The sequence below is a fragment of the Eubalaena glacialis genome, chromosome 8 (assembly GCF_028564815.1).
Source record: "Eubalaena glacialis isolate mEubGla1 chromosome 8, mEubGla1.1.hap2.+ XY, whole genome shotgun sequence".
In the NCBI taxonomy this organism is placed as follows: domain Eukaryota; kingdom Metazoa; phylum Chordata; class Mammalia; order Artiodactyla; family Balaenidae; genus Eubalaena; species Eubalaena glacialis.
The window spans coordinates 65,867,712-65,883,206 of NC_083723.1; the positions used below are offsets into that span (position 1 = coordinate 65,867,712).

The 15,495-nt window shown below is 40.7% G+C and overlaps 1 protein-coding gene across 12 annotated transcripts in view; it reads left to right on the plus strand.

The window, feature by feature from the left end:
• The window catches only part of ICA1 (islet cell autoantigen 1), a 142,621-nt gene that overhangs the window by 106,869 nt on the left and 20,257 nt on the right, over nucleotides 1–15,495 (plus strand). For 10 of the 12 annotated variants that reach the window (XM_061198532.1, XM_061198534.1, XM_061198538.1 and 7 more), the window contains exons 9-12: nucleotides 7,989–8,086; nucleotides 10,147–10,199; nucleotides 12,848–12,910; nucleotides 13,021–13,053. In XM_061198532.1, the coding sequence (XP_061054515.1) occupies nucleotides 7,989–8,086; nucleotides 10,147–10,199; nucleotides 12,848–12,910; nucleotides 13,021–13,053 (247 nt within the window). The remainder of the gene's footprint in view (nucleotides 1–7,988; nucleotides 8,087–10,146; nucleotides 10,200–12,847; nucleotides 12,911–13,020; nucleotides 13,054–15,495) is intronic. The other 2 variants (XM_061198540.1, XM_061198542.1) reach the window with 2 other exon arrangements.

Below are 15,495 nucleotides of genomic sequence, written 5' to 3' on the forward strand. Positions count from 1 at the left end.
AAAAAAAAAAAAATAGTCCTCAGGAGTCAAGTGGCTTTTCATTGGAAAATCTAAAATTCTGTTTGTACCAGTGGCCTTTTCTCCCCTATCTGGCGTGCTGGCACATGCGCTGAGTTGGATGTCTTTATAGAGAAGTGAGCATTGGGCCCTTTGAAGATGTGGACACGCTCCCTGGGGGCTGGTTGACGGGAAGGCATGTCCTTCTGCCCTGGTATTTGTGAAGAGATGAGGACCTATATTGAATGGCAATGGTCAGTAGCAGAGTGTAGTCCTGTGATGTGCCCCACTGCAGTGTTTTGGGGAGGAAAGCCGGTTTTTGACTCTGGTTATGGGATAAAGCAAAGCATGTGGGAGCACAAGCCCTGGAGCCAGCCAGATCTGGCTCTAAGTCTAGCTCTGTCACTGCCCAGCCGTGTGGTGGTGGTGGTTGTGAGGGTGGCAGCCTTGGTGGTGGCACCAGGAGCTCCATGGGGGTGTGGTAGGGATGGACTTATTAAACATTCCGTAGTGGGTCCAGAAGACAGCCATTGGCAGTATCGATACAGAAGGGTTTGTTGCGGTTGTCAGGTTCCGGAGCCCAGCTTCAATTACTTTCTTATGCACCATTTTCACCCTAGGTTATTAGTTTTGCACAGGCAAGGCTGTATGGCAGTGGAATAGGAGATCTCACTAACCTTGCCCAGGGAAACCCAACCTCCTCCCTCCCTACTCCCCCAGACGCTCTGGCAGCCCTTCTGCCCTGCAGACCCTGGTCTGGGCTCAGGTCATTCCCACCAGGGATAGGAGAGGGCAGGGCCAGCCTGCACCCCAGAAAAGCAGGAGGGTGTCCCACCCCTGTAACAAGGCTAATTCTAAAAAATGAGCTTTGGCTTTGCAACTGGCTCTTGGTCTGTGCCAAGATTTTAACAATAAGGAAACCTGAATTTGAAAACCTAACTGTGCATGTTCAAAAATAACCATTGAAATGGATATGCCAATGTTCCCTCCTCTCTCTCCTGGGGTCTAGGATTTAGCACTGTTATATGGAACATCATTCTACAGACTCAAATGCTTTTAGCTCTCACAGTTCAAAAAACATCTTTTTCTAAATTTTGTTTTTCTCAAATTCGTATGCCTCACAGCCTTCTTCCACCCACCCCATTTCTCAGTTAATCACTTGAACATTTACCGACAAGCCACATGGCTCTGTAGTTACTTGCTTTGAAAATAAAGCCATAATAGTTTTTATGAAAATTGGGTAAATATCCCTGCAATGCAGTTTTAGTTGCCAGTCCCAACATGGCAATTACTCATGGTGAACATCCAGAATATCTTTTTAGACTTTCAAGTTTTTTTCTCAGTGTCTTTACTTTACACAGCATTTAGCAGAATGATGTTTTTCCCCAAGCTGCTCCAGGCCAGATCATTGCCAACAGCAAATTGGGATGCATCCAGGTCACTGGGAGAGGAGGGGTAGAGAGACTGACCGTGGCTACCACTGAAATCTGAGGTATTTCAGGTTGGATGGGGACAAACCCAAGCGTGGCTGGTCATCCATTCATCCTTGATGACTGACATTGGTTCTTCAGGGCAGCTGGTAGCCCAGGCCCTGTTCACAACAGTAAGATGCTTCTCCCCTCACCACCTCTTCTTATTTTCTACCTCTTCCTTGAGGGAAAAGGAAAAAATATTATCATTGTATGTGTAGTTACTTTATGCCAGGCGCTCTGCTAAGGGTGAAGTGCAATAATGTCTAGAAGAATTTGTCATGGTACGTGTGACTCTAATGTACCAAGGTTGGGTCTTATAATGAATAATACGTCAGGTTCAGCATTGACATATAGAAAGTGCATATATTTTAGTTAATCCTCAAAATAGCCTTGGGGAAGTGGGCATACTTGTTCTTGTTTCCATGTTTCAAATGAGGAAACTGAAGCTCAGAAAGGTCTAGTAATTTGCCCAAGGCCACATGCCCAGTACATGGTAGATCTGGAAACAGGGATGCTTATGCTTCTTTCACTCTGCCTTGTGGCACTTCTTTCAGGTGGCGTTCTGGCCGTGAGGCAGGAGGGTAGAGAAAGCAGAATCACCACCTTTAAAAAGTACAGCTATAAATTTTCAATTAAAAATAGCACTTTAAAGTATTTGCTTGAAGGCGAAAAGCATCTTTTATATGTCAGTCCTCGGATACCATGACCCTTCCTTTAGAGTTTGAAATGAAGTCCTCTCCATCTCCTTGGCATTTCATATGAAGGGGGAATTCAGTAAATATTCTTGGCCTGGCTATTCAATACAGTTTCTTAACTAGTTGTAGAATTGTAAAGACCTGGATTTAAATATTGCTTCTACTTGTTAATGGTTGAATGGCCTTAAGCAAATTACTTCACCTCCCCTGATCTCCATGTCCATGTCAGGAAATCAGAAAGACAGTGTTTATCTGGGTTTTGAGAGATGTATGAAACATGGAATGCGGCACCTAACACAAAATGAGCCCTTAAGACATCTAATTCCTTTTAGATCTTTAAAAGTCGTTGATAAGAAAGCACGTTTTGAGTGCTTACTATGAGCTTGGTACTCTGCAAAGGCGTTATCTCAGTTAATCCTCACAATGTCCCAAGAATGGTTTACTTGTCTCCTTTGTTCTGATGGGTAAACAGAGGCTCCCGAGGGGTGAAGACCCTTTTCCATGGCACAGCACTACGGGAACTATTTCCGAAGTCCATCTCTTTCTAGTACACTATGATGCCTTCCCAGTACTAATTTTCGATCTTTTTTTTTTTTTTTTGGTTGTGCCGGGTCTTAGTTGTGGCATGCGAATTCTTCGTTGCGGCATGCATGTAGGATCTAGTTCCCTGACCAGGGATCGAAGCCTCATCCCCTGCATTGGGAGTCGAATTCTTAACCACTGTGCCACCAGGGAAGTCCCCATCTTATTTTAAAGAATAGATTGTGTTTATTTTTCTCTAGTTTTACTGTTTAACTTTTTTGTTCTACAGTAGAATTCAAGAGTACCTTCTGGTCCTAGATTAATTTGTGTTCCTTGTACAGTGCCTTTATAAATTTATAGCTGCATGGGTGGGGAGGACATGTGAGCTAAATGTCCATAAATTATGTGGCTCATACACATCATCATGGCCTCTGCTTTTTATTCCTCACGTGCTACTAATTATACAATCACAAATGTACACAAACCCAACTGAGTTCAGCATCTTTTAACCATGCCATGCTATTTTGAGCACTTTTATTTCCTTTTATAAACAATTATTTGGCACCTTTATATACATATTGTGTAATTAATGGGAAGTAGCCTAAGAAAATTAAAAGTAATAAAGATTAGAGGAAACGTTACCCAGTTGTCAAAGTTAAACATTAAATTTAGGTCGTTAGATGAGGGCTGATTGCTGTCCTTTTGCCTGTGAAATTTGTTTTGCTGAGTAGTTTTGCTTTCATTCAGATGAATGTTGCTGTTGCTTTTATTTTCCTAATACAGGAAGTAGTAACTCCCTTTATTATATTAAGCTGTTTCCTTTCTAAGACACTTTTGCAAGCTCGGTCTGTAAGTTTCCTCTGTCACGCTGATCTTACATATTGCGTGTGTGCTTCCTGAAACCATTTAAGCATTGATGGAAACTATTAGCATGTCAGTGCAGCCTTAACAGAGAAAGGTTACTTGGTCTAAAAACATTCCTTCCTTCACAGAGAACCTTTCAGTCTTATATGATGTTGTATTGCTTCTAATTCATAGTGATTTTCACAAGCAATTTTAACGAAGGACCTAGAGGGTTTGGGGTTTAGAAACAGAATGCTTTGACGTTTTATTCTGGACATGGATTTGAACATGGCTTCCATCAGCCAGTGATTCAAACTACTTCCATCTGATGGCTGCCTTGTCTGCACAGTCAGCCAGGCCTCTTAGATTCATTTTGCCTGAGCAGATGTTCACGTCACACAGAAGATGCTGTCACCTCTGACTTTTAAGGATGCTACAGGGTTAAGCGTTTTCAGCTGAGTTTTGGACTTTAATCTGAAGAATTCACCTCCACCCCCCTGCCCCCAGTTGAGCCTTTATAATCAAACCTTGGAAAACATCGTGATTCACCATGTAGAATATCCTGTATCTGACAGTCACACCCGGGAACTAATTTTGAAGGAGGAAAGCAGACATGATTTGTCCTCCATAATGTTTCAGAGTTCCTCTAAGCCTCTTTATATCTTCAATGTGTACCATCTTTTGTAAGAAACAAGTTCCATATGTGGTGTTGCAGGTTTTTTTCCCTTGCTCTGCAGAGGAACATATAGCTTAGTTTGATCTAAAACTCTCTCTTGCTTCAAGAGACGCCTTCTGAAAATGTTCTAAAATTGATTGTGGTAATGATCACACAACTATGACTATATTGAAAACCATTGAATTGTACACTTTAAATGAGTGAATTCTGTGGTATCTGAATTATATCTCAGTAAAGATACACACACACACCCCCCCCCACACACACGAGTCCCCTTAGTTCAAAATTCTAATATTTAATAAATAAGCCCATGTGCTCAGTATTAATTTTGCTTATGATTTTATAAGCCTTTTCACATTATTCCCCTAGCCTTTGAATTTCCTAGCTAAAGAGCTCTAATTTTTGCAGTTTAACCTTATGTACATTAATTTATCAACCAACAGGTGCATACACAGCACCTCTCTTGAGTGGCAACAACAAAATTGTTTTAAGGACAATGGTAATAGTAGGAAGGAAAGAGTGATTGTCACAGGAATTATTAATAATAAAGTAGCAATTGGAACTGCAGCCATTCTGTTGGTGAAGCACAATAGTGACTTAACTGTGATGGTGGTGACAGGGGGCCAACAATTGAGTGCCTGCTAATGGCCCAACAGGGGCAGGGGTTGAAAAGAAGGAATGAGTGGTTTACATTACAAAGGCGTTGTCTGAGAGCTGCTGGAGTGTGGTTCTGAGGGGAGGTCAGGCTAGAGACAGAAGGGATGAGAACCATGGAGCTGTCAAGGGCATCTCAGGGGCTTAGGCGAGCGCTGTGGCAGCTAGACATGGCCGGCTGAGAGCAGCTGTCCTGGCCCTGCCAGTGCTGATTGATACAAAGGAAAAGCAGAGAGAAGATAACTGAGCAAACCAGGAGGCCTGAGCAAAGCGTCACAGAATCTAAAAGCAAGACTTGGAGCCATCGGAGCCTTTTCTGGAAATTCTCCTGGCTTCACTTTGACCAGGGTTGGACCACTCTTTAGAGAATAAAACTGCTGGAAGTGGGGTTTGTGTGTGTGTGTGTGTGCGCGTGTGTGTATGAGTGTGTGGGTGAATACGGTGCCGTGATTGGCAGCTCAATTGAAAAGAGTAAGTCCTTGACATCTGTTGAACTCCTCCTTGTGGTTGCACGTTTCCAAAATGCACACACACACACACACACACACATATATATATAAAGAACACCAAGACTATGGTCCATATTCCAATTGCTTCATTTGTTCCAATGATGTCCTTCATAGCATTTCCCCCTCCAGCCAAGGATCATAGAGTCCATTTAGTTGTCATGCAGTAGAGAGACAGAAAGAGCAAAAGAGTATAAGGAAACTAATGGGGGCAAAATGTTAAGTATTGAGGAATGTGGGTAAAGGAACATTCTCCCTGTGTGACCCCTGTTGACCTCTTTATCCCAGTCTCATGAGACTTGTCCCGTTACCCACTGCTCTACAGCCAAAACAAGCCAAGCTGTTCCCACCGCTAGGCCTTTGCACCTGGGGCCTGTGGTTCTCCTGAGCTGCACGTGGATGGCTCCTTCCTGCCATTTAGCTCTTAGTTGAAATATCACTTCTAAGAGAGGACATTCCTGCTACCTGCTACCTATGACCCAGTCACTTTCTATCCCCCTATATCAGTTCTCTGCCTGGATCCATCACTAGCTGATTAATTTTGTCTGTCTTGTGCACCATGTATCCCCAGCACCCAAAACAGCCCCTGGCCTTGGTATGTGCTCAAACACTATTCGCTGACTGAGTGTACTAATCTAAATGTCCAGAAATAGGGAATCATTAAAAACGATGGCAATGCCTTATGGATGTGGTTTAAGCAAGAAAATGCTTCAGAATCCTAATCAGAGGACATATATTCAAAGAGAACATTTAGCCCTACCTTAGAATATTGGCAAATGAGTGCACATTTATATTTTTTAATTCAATATTAAATGTTTAAGATATGTAAAATCTTTTTTATATTCTGCACTCAAATCGTTTTGATTATGAAATATCTACATAAATTAAATTGGTTAAGAGGGCATCTATGCTCTATAAAAATATCTACTATACAAACAAGGATTCCAATTGTATAAGTCATATGAGTATGAAAAAAAAACAGAAAGGAAATATGATAAAAATAATAACTATTTTAGGGAAATGGAATCATGAATAATTTTTCCTTTTTTACTTCCCAAACATTCTACATGTGGTTTTATTACTTTTCTAATTTAAAAAATATTTTTAAGAGACAAAACATAATACAGGATATGTATAATGAAATACTAATAAAACTGTAAGTGCAGTTTGGAGATGGAAGGACGTTCTTGAATTTGGCATGCTCGGTGAATGACGCTTTATGGAAAATGGTAGTAACTGGTCTGGACTTTGCAGAGACTGATAGGACTTTGAGGCTAGACAGATAAGTAGAGAGAGCTTTTTAGGTTAAAGCAGCAGAATAAGCAAAGATAGGAAGGGAGCAACTAGCACACAGGAGACCGTGAGGAGAGAAGCCTAATTGAACGGAAGAACATGTGAGGTTAGTGGGAAAGCATCTGGAAGAGTAGGATAGGGTCACATTTTAGAAGATCTTTTAAATTGGTCAGAGAAGTTTAGACTAGAAATGGAAGGAAATAAGAAACTACAATGGGTTCTTGAGAAAAAGGGTAACGTGATGTCCTGGGTGTTATAGGAAAATTATTCTAGCAGGAGGAGTGACACCAGTGTCCATCTGGTGTCCATGGCAGACACCAAAACCAATCACAGCTCCACTCCGCCAAGACTCAGCCTTCAGACCATCTTCACCCAGCCCTCCGGTCAGCCATCAATAATCAGTCCGAGCTGGCATATGAAACGTTATTGCCTCCTCTGTGTGTGTGTCATACTAGAAAAGTGAAGGATGGGAAGGAGGGAGACGGGAACAGAGAGGTGAAGACCCAAAGGATGAGGACTTGGATTTTAATAGTTCTGAGAATATAAGCAGGATAAGTATCTTGAGATATTTCTTTTTTGTTTGTATTATAATTAGGCCAGAAATAGAGATCTTTTTGTATAACTCATTATTCAGTTGTTACAGGAATGTTTTGCTTTTTCAGGCTTTGTCACTGGTGTACAGTTCCTTGGCACTTGCTTTTAAAAAAAAAAAAAAAACCTTTCCTTAAATATTTAATAAACTTTAAGAACAGTCTCTCAAAGAAATTATGTGCCAAAAAAAGACTCTCACCCGTTTTTAACCTACAAAGATTTGGATGCACCTGCTCTGTCCACTCGTGGGAGTTAACTTGTCAGAATATGTTAAGCCACTATTTTGGGTTTGAAAAAAAAAGGGTTTGTTTCCTCTTGTTTTTTAAAAATAAGCTGTTTTAGATTGCAAAATAGCAAACAAAATTAAAAATTGTCTCATCTTTGGGGGAGAGAAAGCTTCTACTCTGTCAGTGTGTGGGCTGCAAGCAGAACAGAATGTTTATCTTATCTGCATGTTAAAGATGGAACATAAAGTTAGCAATAGCCAAAAGGCCTTCTTTTGAATAACTTATCACAAAAGGGAAAACATAAATCTAGTGGCAAAACAACTCTCTTTTATAAGCTAGTATTTCTTGGATAGGTCTGAGAACGTCCAAAATTTCATTTCTGTCAACTTGTTTGGTTCAAGGTTACCTCCCCAAACCTCTAATTCAGGGTTTGATTACTGGGACCAGTGGCAGTTGAGTTTTTAATTGATCTTTCATTTTCTTTTGTTTTCTTTCCTATTATCCTGATCAAGAGCTTACAAGACCCTATGAAAAAGCTGGTTGAGAAAGAAGAGAGGAAGAGGATCGCCCAGCAGGAAAGTGCAGAGGCCTCAGTGGAGGAGCCAAGTCAGTAAGTCACGGCTCCTTCTCTTGGCAAACCTTTCTTCCCACAGGTAAGGCCACCGCCATCCTCGCTGACCGAGTCTGCTGGGGTTTCTGACACAGAGTGATTGCTTTACTTCCTCACTTCTCTGAGTAGATGTACTAAAATTGAGGCCAAACTCCTCCCCTCACATATTCCTGCTAGGCCGGGACTCACTTATCCCAAGAAGAGACCCCTTTCTGGGGTCTTAGGAAGGGCAACTTGTGAGGAGTTGACTGGGGCAAGAGAGGGCAAAGGTCCCCAGTGCTCCCTGGCCTCAGCCCCAGCTTCCTGCTCTCTGGGATTTCTGCACCCCATCTATTCCTTTTGTCACCATCAGTTACAAGATCCTGTCCTAGATAGGAAATCCCCGGCTTTTCTCTCACAGAAGGAAATAACTTATTAGCTTACCTCACAACACATGTAGTACTCAGGTGTTATGATACACAAGTGTTGGGTCTTGACATTTTGTTTCTACATGCAGACTTTCTGTTTTCTCCTCTGTGAAGCGGAGAGCAGCTTTGAGCGCAGGAAGTGACTCTCCATCGTCATTTCTTGCCTCTTTACAGAGAAGGCTCCTCCAGTCATTTTTAAACACTGAGATGAACTTTTCAACGTATATGCTGCATGATTTCTCATCTCATACAGCAAGGAGGAGGTTTACATGTGAACCTATGTCTTTTTCTGTTGAGATGTCATAGCCCGTGGGAATGGGGTTAATCTTGAGCTGGCTAACCTAGGAAAGCAAAGTAGATTACCTTACCTCCATTTGCTCTTCCTTTTCCACACAAAAAAGTTTAGATGACAGTCTTGTGCTAAAACAGGTTTACATTTATACTGTGTTTCTAAATCAGGTTTTAAATATATCTTTTTTGTCTGATGGAAGTATTTACCACCAAGAGTAGCCTTCTTTAATTTTAAAGCAAATACTAGAAAATTTCTTTAGTGCAGAACAAAGACAGTTTTTCACTGTAGGAACAGCTATAGAATGTGCTCTGAATCTAGTACAATTGACTATTTTAGGGGGAAGCAATTTAACCTATTCCTGGTAGTAATGGTGATGCTAGCTACCATTTAGTGAGCACCTACTGTGTATGAAACACAGTGCCAGGTGCTTTATTCATGTTATCTCAACTCATTCTCATGAAGACCCTCCATGTAATTAATGTAGGCATTTCTCTGTTGTGTTAATGATGGAAGTGGGGCTCAGAGAGGTTAAGGGACTGCCCATGGCCCCTAGTATAGTAAGAGGCAGGGCCTGGAGTGAGTTCTGGTGCCTTCTTTTCACCGTATATGTTACTGCAATCAAAATAAAGCATTAACTTTTACTTAGAGAGGAACCACCGAAGATTAGTTTTGGGTGGTTAGTTTTAATTAATTTCATATTTCTTCATTATTTTTAGTACTTCCTTTTTTAAAGCTCAAAAAGTATAACCTAGTAACTAGTTTAAATGACAATGAAATTTAATAAGAATTTTGTTCAGAAATGGCAGGTGAAGTGAACCACTGTGCTAGGAGGGGGATTCAGAGGCACCAGCTGAATCTCAGGGTGGTGATGTATCTGTGCCATGATCTTACCCATGAATAGTGAGAGTTCAGTAGGCGACAGTCTTGTGGATTTGAGAATGATCCTGCTTTCAGCCTTATGTAATTTAGCTAACCTCCTGAGGTATCCTCTCCTGTAACACCAGGAATCAGAATAAACACCTGCTTGTCCATCAGTTTGTTAACTATGTTTTTAAAGTGATAACTGTAAATATCTATCTTTGTTATACATAACTGCCCACCTAGATATTTACAGAATATGTGCCTTGGCATGAAACTAAATTCAGATGTTAAGATACTACTAACCAGTTTTAGTACAGGGACAGAAGAAAGCCAGCAAATTTATTTCTTCTTCCAAAAATGTATAGCATGTAAATGACTGTATGTTCATATTGTGTGTGTGTGTGTATGTACAGTAATAGATATTGTACAGAAAGTCTGGCTCTATCCTAAGTATAACATTTTCAGAACAACATTACTAAACTTTGTTTTTTAATTTTAAGGTTAATTTCATTAGAGGATGAAAACCAGCACAAGGAATCCTCTAGTTTTAAGAGTAAGTTTCGATTTTTATTGAGAACTGCTTCTGAAATACTGCTGCACAACAGCCAGCTCATTTTCTTTTTTGGTAAACTTCTTCTAGACCTTTTTTTCCAATTGAGAAAATTCTATATTAATTGGCTTCCTATCATTTAAGTTTTAAATTTTCAAATATCAGTGCTGTTGACCCTATAGCGTTATTGAGAGAGGTTGTATATTTTGAACTAGAAAACAGCATCATTATTCATTTCAGCAGCAGCCTGTCAGGGCAGCATCACAATTGAGACTATTTCTTTTACAACAGGTGATAACATTTCTGCTGTTACCATTACGAGTTGTAACTGCCATTTGGGCTGTAGAGATGGTTGTAAAGAGATTACATGATGACATCAGGGGAGTTCGATTTTGGCTGTGTCATGGGGTGTGTATTGGTCATGGTTGGGAACAGATGGGAGAGCTCAGACACTGCTCTTCCAGGTGGTTCCTGGGCCTGCTCAGTACTGAGTGACACCAGATCCCTCTGGCGTACTGACCCTCGTGTGGTTGGAAGACAGATCAGAGCACTGGTGGACCAGACAGTGTGCTGTGAAGGGCTTGTCAGCTATTCCTGCCTTCTGCTATTACAGCCCATTTGTTCACTGGTGGTTCTCGCATGAGGAGCACGGGGTAGGGTAAAGTGTGACAGAACTGAGGGTGGAAAGCTGAGCCTTTCATTGGGACTCAAATTCTTGGAGACGCAGGGGAAAGTTTTATAGGTGATAGGAAGAGAACTAAAATTACCCCAACCGCCTGTTCAGCCTGGCCCTCTTGGAACGTATCTGCCTCTGCCCTTTGCTGGGGCAGCCTTTCCAGGAGACAGGAGGTGGCAGATTACACCCTGGAACTCCCCCTCTCTTCCATCTTTTCCCTTCACACTCTGTCTTCCTTCCATCTTCCTTCCTACTTTTCCAACCACATCACCTACTTTATTCTTCTCCCATTTACTGCTTCCTTTGCTTTTCCCCCATCTGTCTTTCAACAGGGAAAAAAAAAAAAACTGTCACCTTTTTGCCTCTACAGCCTGGCTTCCTGTCATCCCTTCATGCTTGTATGCCTTCACTTACTCATGTACTTGTTCATTTGTTCAGCGGATGTTAATTGAGAGCCACCTCTGTGGCGGGCACAGCACAGGGCTCTGGGCCCATGGTGGTAGACCCTTCCAGGATGGGGCTTACAGTCAAAAGGGGAAGCAGGTGGTAACCTAACAATTACACAAGTAACTGGGCAACTCCACCTTGGGTGAGGGCTGCAAGGGCGATGGGCCTGTGTGTTAGGGTGACTTCACCTGTTTGAGGGCATCGGGGAACTGGCTAAGTCAAGGCTACTGCAAGACCTATCAAAGCAAAAGAAACAGCCTGGGCAAAGACCATGAGCCAGGGAGGACCAGGAGAAGGTCAGAGGAACAATGTCCTAGAGGTTGACGGAGGGAATAAGTGGTAGAAGAAGCCAGAGAGGCAGGCTGGCCATGTAAGAGTCTCTGACTGTATTGATCCACACCCTCCAGCCTCAGGATCATGCAGGGCCGACAGCACGAATCCTGTGGGAATCTAAGTAATTGAATAGAAAAATTTTAGTTTTGTGGGAAAAATGTAAACTCCAGTTGATTCTATTCAAATTAGCAATATAAATCATATATTTATACAACATGCGACAATACAGGGGGATCAAATTTTCTCTTTGTGCCGTATGTTCACTTGCTTGTGGTAGCTGCATAATATTTTGAGATTGTAAATGTTGATTTCCTTATTTTATATATACACAGAATGGAATCCATTATAATGAAGTGCCATCTGTCTTTTATTCTGGGACCTGTAGAAAGTCTAATGTACATATGAGCAAACCAAGTTTTAAGGCTGTTATATTGTGTGTACACACACACACGCACACACACACACTTTATCAGGCAGAAGGTACAAAGAGTTCCCATATATGCCCTGCCCCCGCACATGCATAGCCACCCCCACTAGCAACATCCCCCGCCAGGGTAAACAATCAATGAACCAATACTGACATATCATTATCACTCAAATTCCATAGTTTCCATTAGATGTTGTACAGTCTGTAGGTTTTCACAAATGTTTAATGCCATGTATCCACCACATGCGGAGTAGTTTCACTGTCCTAAAAATCCCCCGTTGCTTCGCCTATTCACCTTTCCCTCCCCCAAACTCCTAGCAACCACTGATCTTTTTATTGTCTCCATAGTTTTGCTTTTTCCAGAATGTCATATAGTTGGAATCACGCTGAATGTAGCCTTTACAGGTTGGCTTCTTTCACCCGTAATCTGCCCTTTTATTTTAGCCAGGCCCACGTGGCTGAGGTTCCTTAGCGCACCATCAGTCGATCTTCCAGTACTTAAGTCACACATTTGTCCATAGAAGGAGAATTGTTGATCAGTGTCATATAGTTTTCTACCAAACAAAACAAGGATTCAGGGCTGTTAACTCAGCATTCATTGAGAGCCAGCAGCTTGAGTAAAACATCATCTGAGGACCCCTGCTTCTGCGTGAGTGAGTTTGTGGATACCATTTCTTCCTGAAGCCATGTATTTACCTTAGCGTTAGTGTATGAACACACACACCTTTCTGAATTGGTGATAACCAAATGCATGTGTTATATTTACAGCTGAAGATGGAAAAAGTGTTTTATCTGCCTTAGACAAAAGCTCTATACATAATGCATGCTCAGGTAATTTAGATTAAGAAAAACAACTCAATTTTAGTAATTTGACTCAAACTCCTTACAAAATGAAAATGACTCAATTTTCTTTTCTTTCTTCTCCTCTAATGAACCTATAGATGAACTATTAGACATGAAACTCGAGGAAGGTGGTAAGATTTATGCATTTCTTTGGGGTTATAATTTGTTTAATATTTTAAATCCTGTTGTTACATGCAGGAAAATGTAATTTTTATCTTTTGAATAGCTTTGCATTCCCAAGCAGTTGTTTTTAGGTGACTGTCATTTGTCTTTATAAGTGACTTCATATATGCTCAAGCACAAATATTATGTGTAGATCTGTCATCTTTAGTGTAATTACATAATGTTCAAACTACTAAAGCTAAAAGCTATTATGTCAGAGGTTGAATGCTGGAGTAGAAAAAAACCATGGCTTTCAGAATCAGACAGACCTGAATTTAAATATGGTTCTCCTATAAATGATCTCTGTGGCCTTAAGTAACTTGCTTCATACTTAAACTCTTTTAGCCTCAGTTGTTCTCATTTGTAAATTGGAGCCAGTAGCAACAGTCTTGCTGGGGTATTGCCAGGATTGGAGATCAAGTTTGCAAAGGGTCTTTCATCGTCTCTGACACAGGGACACTCTCCAAACGGTAAGCAGAGATGGTAGGATTAGAAATGTTGCCTTGCTGGGACTTCCCTGGCAGTCCAGTGGTTAAGACTCTGCGCTACCACTACAGGGGTTGCGGGTTTGATCCCTGGTTGGGGAACTAAGATCCCACGTGCCGCGCATAGTGTGGCCAAAAATAGATAAATTTTTTAAAATAAATAAATAGATTATAAATTATGAATTTAGGCAATTTTCAAAAAAAGAAAAATCTAATTAAAAAAAAAAGAAAGAAAGAAATGTTGCCCTGCTGATGTACTGTGCTTATCTTCATTGAACCTTAGTTAAATGCACAGGGAAAGCTTGCCTGGCCAGGTCTCACACCCAAGTTCACCAGACCTAAAATCATTTACTAAATAACCCCCAATAAGAGATTCCAGAACTATGGATTTGGATGAGACATGCCTAGTCTTAAGCGATCCCAAGAAATTGAGTGTGTTCAGCTTGGTCATAGCCTTTGCTTTCCATCCTACCCCTGAGATTCTCAGCCAAATTCTAGAGCATCCCTTGCCCTGGGTGGCTGGCATACCATCTGCCCTGGTCTTACAGGTTTCTTACAGGACTAGAAGTGGGCCAAGATCATCCTGCCGGCCCCAGTTACCTAGGGCTGATGATTTTCTCTACTCAGTCTTTGCTTGATTTGGATTTAATTCCCAGAGTGTGAGAGGAGAAAGTCTGGAAAACAGAGGACATTGGTTAAAGTTTTTTCAAAATTGGAAAGGCATCACAACTCTAGCACTAAGTTTCCAAGGCTTTAAAAAAAAAAAAAAAAAAGTTTCCAAGGCTAAGGCATATAAACTTGAGGGCAGAGACCCACTTTCCTTATTAATTTTTCATTCTGGGCAACACACTGTGCAGTATTTCATGAATGTCCATGCGTATTTATCAGAATGTCTACATATTTGTAAATACTGAAGTCACACCAGGTTATGAAAGTAAAAAAGCAAATAATTAATGCAGATTGCCATTACATGGCCTATATTTTCATAAAAATGTTTCTCCCTTGGCTTAAGGATAGAATATTTTGATGAAATAAAAGTGCTTTTAAACAAATTATTTTTTGGAGGGGGAAATATTTCAGTCTTACAAAGGTGAGATAAGGATAATAATATAACAAGTAATAGGTACCCACCACCTAGTTTTAGCAAGTCTTAACATTTAACAAATTATTTATAATTATACATAAGCTTCAATTTATTTTGATAGGAATATGATTTATCCTATTCCCAACCTCTTGTTTATATAGTTTGCTCTTTGCTTTTATTATCTCCTATTTAATTTCATTATTTTAATAAACATAATTTTTGAGTAGGTGGTATATTCACATTGGTGCAAAAATCAAAATGATAAAAATGTATACAGTAAAAAAAACAAAAGCAAACCTCTCACTTCCATTGCTGCTGCCCACTCTCCTCTCTATTCCAACACTCCCATCCCCTAGTGCATCCTCCAGTGTTTCTTTACACAGACACAAGCACATTTGAGTCTATAGTCTCGTGTTTCCCTGCTTCTTCCAAAAAAAGTTTCTTGGTTTTGGATTTTGACTTTTTAAACTTGGTCATAGTGGTACAACACTAACCCAGTAGCCACGCCTTTCTTCACAGAATTAAGTCAGAAATGCTAACTGCCCAAGATACAGGCTTACTTTCATGAGCTTCTTCTAATGCATATGCCAAGATATGTTGGAATAAGATTGATGTCTTTCTACTTATTTAAAACAACTTCCACGCCTCATTGGTTTATAGTTACAATCTTTGTTTCGTAGAATTGCGGCTCATGTACTTTTTTTTTTTTGAGCACTGAATTTAATTCTGAAGCTAAAGAGATGAATGTGCTCTTCCTCAAAATGTGTACTCGTTCTCAGGCAGAAAAATTGATTTACAAATTTTCTTGGTTAAATGCGGTGTCACATAATTTCTCCTTTCCC